Below are 7,770 nucleotides of genomic sequence, written 5' to 3' on the forward strand. Positions count from 1 at the left end.
GTACAGCTAGGGGTGTACTAATGCTAGGGGTGTACTAATTATGAGCCAATCACAGTACAGCGAAGGGTGTACTAATGAGGTGTCCCAACCCCACTTATAGGGGCGGCTACACTGCCCAAAAAGAACAAAGACTTCCGTGACTTGGTGGGGGGGGGGGGGGGGGGGGGGGGGTTAGCTGGAGTAAGCCCATTGGTACTCCATTGTACAAGCTTCGCGTGGCCTTTGACCCTTTCGAGCCACAACACCCACAGCCACAACACTAGAGGAAGTGTAAACAACCATCTGGTAACGCCCACCTATAGAACAGACATGATCTGGTAACGCCCACCTATAGAACAAACATGGGTAAATTCTCCTTCTGCAGCACTGCCACCCAAGTGTGGAATGCCCTGACCCCATCCCTTAAAACATGTAGATCACTGGATTCCTTTAAAAGAGCCGTGAAGATGCGCCTTTCATGAGCCAAAAAAGGGGGGGGGGGTAGTACCGCTTCTCCCTACTCTATACATATAGTGTTTTATAATTGTGATGATATTGAATGTTTGGTGCTATTTTTTATATGTTGATGAATTGAATACCTAGGACCCCAATGGAAACAAAGACTTTTAGACAAAGTGACTGTACTGTTTTACATTTCTGTCTGATAAAATATTCATTCAATCAATCAAACAATCAGCAACGGGACCCCGTTGTTCCTCTGCAGACCAGACCTCCTCATCTGTCTGTCTGTCTGTCTGTCTGTCTGTCTGTCTGTCTGTCTGTCTGTCTGTCTGTCTGTCTGTCTGTCTGTCTGTCTGTCTGTCTGTCTGTCTGGTCTGATGTGGAGAGATGCTCCCGATGCTTTCACCGTTGGTCTGTCTGCACTAGCCTCAGGAAACCCATGCTTTTTTTTTTGTTACAAAAGAAAAAAAGCCTGGGGGAGCCATGCAGGAACGATGGTCTTGAGCCTTGTTATCTCTTAACCAATCAGAGTGCAGAGGGGCGTCGCTCTAAATTTGGTGACGTCAACGTGCTCCGTGCACAGGCCGGGGGGGAGGGGAGGGGAGGCGGGGACATAGATTGGTGAAGCAATAGGAAGCCACGCACAAATCCGGGCGGCTGTGTTTGGATCCGCCTTTCAAGACCATCGATTGAGCTCGTAGCCTCAGGCTAGTCTGCACTGAATGAATGAATGAATCACACTGTCTTCAGTGACCAACAGCGTAGGAGACATGGCACCAGCTAGTTGGGGGAGTAAAAACATCTCTGTGGTGCTGAGGTGACCCAACTGCTCATTGACGTCATGTTGTAGTTAGTTAGTCAGTCACCGAACACAAACGGACAAAGGCTCGGTCGGTGCATAACCGTGGATGTAGGGTGGATTTAGATTTAGGTGTCACTCTGCCTTGCATGGATTAACGTTCTCAGTCGCCACGACTGGATTCCATAGAAGCCAGCATGTTGCGTAACACAGCCTATCTACAAGCTCCCGATGCGTAGATAGGCTATCTACGACGCATCGGGAGCTTGTAGATAGACTGTTTTAGTTATCATTGTTGGTTACTTCGGTACTCTATTGTACAAGCTTCACGTGACTTTTGAGGCGCTGTTTTCAATATAAGCGCTATGGGCGCAAACGGGAACCGGTTGTTCTTCTGCAGACGGACCGCCTCATCACACACGTTCATCCTCGTCTGGCTGCTGCTGCCGCGGGGAGGAGATGCTGCACTGGACAGTGCATCTGAAAGGACCCAAGAGACACTACAGCGCCGCCGTGGCCGTGGGCCTCCAGGTGTTCTCCTTTGGAGACGACCGCTACGGGGAGGAGGAGGAGGAGGAGGAGGAGAAGGAGGAGGAGGAGGAGGAGCACTCCAAGCACGCGGGGGGGAGGAGGAGGGACCACATCCACGTGCATGTCTTCAACACTGTGTCCTTGCGCTGGAGGAAGTTGTCCCCTTGGACAGGAAGGAGAGCAGATCGTCCCCCCGAGGTTCCCTCCATGCGCCACTGCCACACCGCCGTGCTGATAGAAGACGCCGTCTACATCTGGGGAGGTTACAACTGCACGAGCTCGGAGCTCTGCAACGTGCTCTATGCGTTCGACGTGACGCCCGCTCGTGGTTCAGGCCGCCCGGGGTTTGTGGGACCGTTCCAGAGCCGAGGTACAACCACTCGGCCTGCGTCCGGGGGAAGGTCATGTACGTCTTCGGAGGGGAATATTGGCCGACCGGACGCACCAACGACATCTACAAGTTGGACACCTCCGCCGCCATGGTCTGGTCTTTAATCGACACCAGAGGCACTACGGCGCGCGTTTCATCCTGTCACTCAGCCACCGTCATCGGGACGAAGATGTTTGTGTTCGGGGCCGAGGGGACCGGGTCAAAGACCACTACAAACAACATCAGGGTGTTTGACACGGAGAGTGACCGCTGGCTGAGCACGGCGCCCTCCGCGCAGCTTCTTCCGGAAAGACGCGACGGTCATTCGGCCTTCGCCTACGACGGAGAGCTGTATGTGTTTGGCGGCGACAACTTGAACCGGACATTCAGCGATCTGTGGAAATTCAACCCGGAGAGCTTCTCCTGACGAAGGTGGAGCCCCGGGGGGAAGGCCCGTGTTCCTGGACCTCTAGCATGTGCTGTTGCATGCTGGGAGATCGGATCGTCCTCTTTGGAGGATACGGGTTCACGCCCGGCGACCTGTACGTCCTGGACTTAAGTCCTAGTCTGAAGACGCTGTGTAAGCTAGCGGTCATTGGGTTCGGTCTGGAGCAGCAGGAACTACCGCACGACATCAGGTGGGAACTGATTTGTTGTGGCACAGGAATGTGCTCCATCATGACGCCCACCAGGAAGTAATGACGCCCACCAGGAAGTAATGACGCCCATCAGGAAGTAATGACACCCACCAGGAAGTAATGACGCCCACCAGGAAGTAATGACGCCCACCAGGAAGTAATGACACCCACCAGGAAGTAATGACGCCACCAGGAAGTAATGACGCCCACCAGGAAGTAATGACACCCACCAGGAAGTAAGCCAGTGATTCTCAAGCTTTTTTTCATTTCAAGGACCCCCAGTTACGCTGCATTAAGGCACATGGACCCCCTTAACTCAGAGAGTGTACCAATGTGTACGCTCTCAGAGTTCAGAGTTACCAGTCTTCTAGCCGGGGAACCCCTGGACCCCCCTGACGGACCCCCACTTTGAGAACCACTGAACTGAGCAGAATAGAAGCTATTGATCTCCATCAGGAATGAATAGAGTTACAAAGGGATGCTTTGTAAGTCCTAGTCTGAAGACATCAGGAACAGATTCTTATGGAAGAGGACTTGGGGAAGGAGGAGAAGAAGAAGAAGAAAATGACGTCAAAGGTGGAGACCTTTGTATTTTTTTTTCTCCACACTGTGTAGCTTATTTTAACTAACCTAACCCACCACTGTGTAGCTTATTTTAACTAACCTAACCCACACTGTGTAGCTTATTTTACTGTGTAGCTTGTTTTAACTAACCTAACCCACACTGTGTAGCTTATTTTACTGTGTAGCTTATTTTAACTAACCTAACCCACACTGTGTAGCTTATTTTACTGTGTAGCTTGTTTTAACTAACCTAACCCACGCTGTGTAACTTATTTTAACTAACCTAACCCATGCTGTGTAGCTTGTTTTAACTAACCTAACCCATGCTGTGTAACTTGTTTTACTGTGTAGCTTGTTTTAACTAACCTAACCCATGCTGTGTAGCTTGTTTTAACTAACCTAACCCATGCTGTGTAGCTTGTTTTAACTAACCTAACCCATGCTGTGTAGCTTGTTTTAACTAACCTAACCCATGCTGTGTAGCTTGTTTTAACTAACCTAACCCACGCTGTGTAACTTATTTTACTATGTAGCTTGTTTTAACTAACCTAACCCACGCTGTGTAGCTTATTGTCTCCGCCGGAGGCGGAGAGTATGTTTTCGCTTCGTCCCGCCGTGTGTTCACCTCCCTCCTAGCCAAGCTAACATTGGTCAAGCTCCACGTTTCATGTGTCAATATGTTGACACCAATGCCTTTGATTGGCTAGGGGGACGCATGACGAAATAAAATCCTATAAATAGGTGTGTCACTTCAAAAAGCCATTTATGGTTTTTGAAGTGAGGTAAGACAGGATCAATCAGTCTTGATTGGAACAGTACCTTCCAGTACAAATCACCCGTCCGTGCGTGTGTGTGTCCCTCTGAGAACACCTAACATTGGTCAAGCAAAGGCGCAGAAGGCCAAAGCTAAGAAAGCATACTCATCTACAACAGTAACACAGAAGAGGACTATAGAGTTGAATTGATCCCACAACAAGGCCGAAGTCTTAATACTGTAACAATTGGCCACCTTGATCAAATACATTATGTAGCACTAGAGAAAACTGACATAGATCAAACACACCAATCAACTGCTGAAACTGTTCAAGACAATGAAGATGAAGAAGCATTTGAACAAACCAGTCAATTACGAGGACTCCCATATGACACATTGCTTCAAGAAGATTTTTTTTTAGATGCAGACACTACATATTCAGTCGCCCCTGCAGAACACCAAAAACCATGCGCATTCTACCAAGACGACCCGTGCTATTAAAATAGCACAGGTCTGCTGGTGGAGACTTGTGCTCCGAGGAGCACATTTTCTAGTTTTACTGTGTAGCTTGTTTTAACTAACTTAACCCACGCTGTGTAACTTATTTTAACTAACCTAACCCACGCTGTGTAGCTTATTTTACTGTGTAGCTTGTTTTAACTAACTTAACCCACGCTGTGTAACTTATTTTACTGTGTAGCTTGTTTTAACTAACCTAACCCACACTGTGTAACTTGTTTTTCATATAATCTTTCACTTATATTTTTTCACAATAACCATCAACACACTTCTATATTAGACAGGACATACATGTTCAGGTTGGGATACCAATTCCATCCAATCAGGAGAGAATACTCATACAGGGTAGCGGGATATAGGATAAAGTTGAGGGGGGGGGGGGGGGTCTGTGGCCAAATACTAAATACATTTTCGGTTTGAGAACCATTGATCTAGATGGCATGTTGATTAGACTGTGTGTGTGTGTGTGTGTGTGTGTGTGTGTGTGTGTGTGTGTGTGTGTGTGTGTGTGTGTGTGTGTGTGTGTGTGTGTGTGTGTGTCAGGGCGTGGTGTGTACTCTCCATGAGGGGGACGACTTCGGGAAGCTGGCTCTGGTGACAGACTCTCCTCGTGCTGCTTCCATCGTGTTGAGAGAAGATAACTGTCACTTCCTACGTGTGGACAAAGAGGACTTCAACAGGATACTCAGGGTAATCCATTACTTCAACAGGATACTCAGGGTAATCCATTACTTCAACAGGATACTCAGGGTAATCCATTACTTCAACAGGATACTCACGGTAATCCATTACTTCAACAGGATACTCAGGGTAATCCATTACTTCAACAGGATACTCAGGGTAATCCATTACTTCAACAGGGTATCTAACCAGGGTATCTCAGGGTATCTAACCAGGGTATATCAGGGTATCTAACCTAACCCAGGCTCATAGAGAGAGACTGGACACACAGGTGACTGTTTCATGTAATTAATTCCCAGCAGATCCCCAAACCTGTTGTTTTGGTTTTCGCTGGTTTCATTTCATTCATCCTCTTCTTGTCTTTTGGCTAGTGAGACACGCCCTAGTGAGACACGCCCTAGTGAGGCACGCCCTAGTGAGGCACGCCCTAGTGAGGCACGCCCTAGTGAGACACGCCCTAGTGAGACACGCCCTAGTGAGGCACGCCCTAGTGAGGCATGCCCTAGTGAGGCACGCCCTAGTGAGACACGCCCTAGTGAGGCACGCCCTAGTGAGGCACGCCCTAGTGAGGCACGCCCTAGTGAGGCACGCCCTAGTGAGACACGCCCTAGTGAGGCACGCCTTAGTGAGGCACGCCCTAGTGAGGCACGCCCTAGTGAGACACGCCCTAGTGAGGCACGTCCTAGTGAGGCACGCCCTAGTGAGGCACGCCCTAGTGAGGCACGCCCTAGTGAGACACGCCCTAGTGAGGCACGCCCTAGTGAGACACGCCCTAGTGAGGCACGCCCTAGTGAGACACGCCCTAGTGAGACACGCCCTAGTGAGGCACGCCCTAGTGAGACACGCCCTAGTGAGGCACGCCCTAGTGAGGCACGCCCTAGTGAGACACGCCCTAGTGAGACATATATACTTTCAGATGCTGTTTTTCTCCCAGTATGGAGGAAGAATGCTTAGGATTTTTACTGCTATCTCTCGCTCTTAAAAGATATACAGTAGGAGGCCAGTGACTTTGACCAGTTTCACTTTCTAAACCGTTGCATCATGCATGTCACACAAACACAATGCGATGCGTTTTGTTCATGTAACAAGTTTGTTCATATACATTACATTACATTACATTACGGTCATTTAGCAGACGCTTTTATCCAAAGAGACTTACAATAAGTGCATTCAACATAGGTAGGCAAGAAAACTACTAATCACCAGCACTATTAAGTGCATTCTCTTCTAAAACAAGCAACTAAGAGCATACCTAGCGCTAAGGTAAAAGTGCAATATATCAGCTACCTACTTTCTTAAACAGATGAGACAAATAACTAAATCAAATGAGCAAGAGATAAAACAAATAAGTATATCGAATAAACAAGATTCCGTCAGGATGGAATATGAAAAATCAGAAAGACCCGTTTCGTGTAATGACTATAGAGATACTGTGTACCGATTTGCGTGATGTCTGGACAAAATCTGTACGAGTACTGTCAAAACATGTGTTTTGCAAAAAACGGCCTCCTGGTGGCACTATAACGGGCCCATGTGAAAAATTTGGGGCAAAGGTTCTGAATTGGCATCCGGGCAGTGTGTGTGCACAGTTTCGCTACGATCAAGCCAACAGTGCCGGAGATAACCTGTTCACAGACGGACGGACGGACACACACACACACACACACACACACACACACACACACACACACACACACACACACACACACACACACACATGGACAGACGGACGGACAGGGTGCAAAACATACTCTCTCGCCATGCCTTTCGGCCTGGCGGAGACAATAGAACAAGAGCTTGTACAACTAGTTAACAACAAGTAGGCAAGGCTAAGAGGTTGATAGTGTTTCCTGAAGAGGTGGGTTTTCAGCCTGCGGTGAAAGATGGGCAGTGACTCTGCTGCCCTGACATCAGTGGGGAGTTCATTCCACCACTGTGGGGTCAGAACAGAAAAAAGCAGTGACCGTGTAGATCGGCTAGAAGTACCACTGAGCGACGAGGCAATCAGTCGCCCCGAGGCGGCAGACCGAAGTGGTCGGGCAGGGGTGTAAGCATCGACCATAGCCTGGAGGTAAGAAGGAGCTGTTCCTTTCACTGCCCTATAGGCACTGCCCTATATAGAGTCCTATCCACATATCCACCATTTAGCTTCCACAATCCACATTATCTAAACCATTGGTGTTGTGTTTGTGTGACATGCATGATTCAAAGGTTTAGAAAGTGAAACTGGTCAAAGTCACTGGCCTCCTACTGTATATCTTTCAAAAGCGAGAGATCACAGTAAAAATCCTAAGCATTCTTCCTCCATACTGGGAGAAAAACAGCATCTGAAAGTTTGATGCATTTGTACACGTGAGGCTGTGACCACTTTAACACTGCATACTGGTTCTATAGATCTATACATACTGGTTCTATAGATCTATACATACTGGTTCTATAGATCTATACATACTGGTTCTATAGATCTATACAT

The 7,770-nt window shown here is 48.2% G+C and overlaps 1 protein-coding gene across 1 annotated transcript in view; it reads left to right on the plus strand.

The window, feature by feature from the left end:
• Nucleotides 1-3,301: 3,301 nt before the first annotated feature.
• The window catches only part of LOC308092826 (rap guanine nucleotide exchange factor 4-like), a gene marked incomplete at its 5' end in the record, with an annotated part of 28,995 nt that continues 24,526 nt past the window's right edge, over nt 3,302-7,770 (plus strand). The window contains 2 exons of the mRNA XM_080438925.1: nt 3,302-3,355; nt 5,160-5,306. Coding sequence (XP_080295051.1) covers nt 3,302-3,355; nt 5,160-5,306 — 201 coding nt within the window. The remainder of the gene's footprint in view (nt 3,356-5,159; nt 5,307-7,770) is intronic.

The sequence above is a fragment of the Gymnoscopelus braueri genome (genome assembly GCF_963280865.1).
Source record: "Gymnoscopelus braueri genome assembly, chromosome: 10".
Taxonomy (NCBI): domain Eukaryota; kingdom Metazoa; phylum Chordata; class Actinopteri; order Myctophiformes; family Myctophidae; genus Gymnoscopelus; species Gymnoscopelus braueri.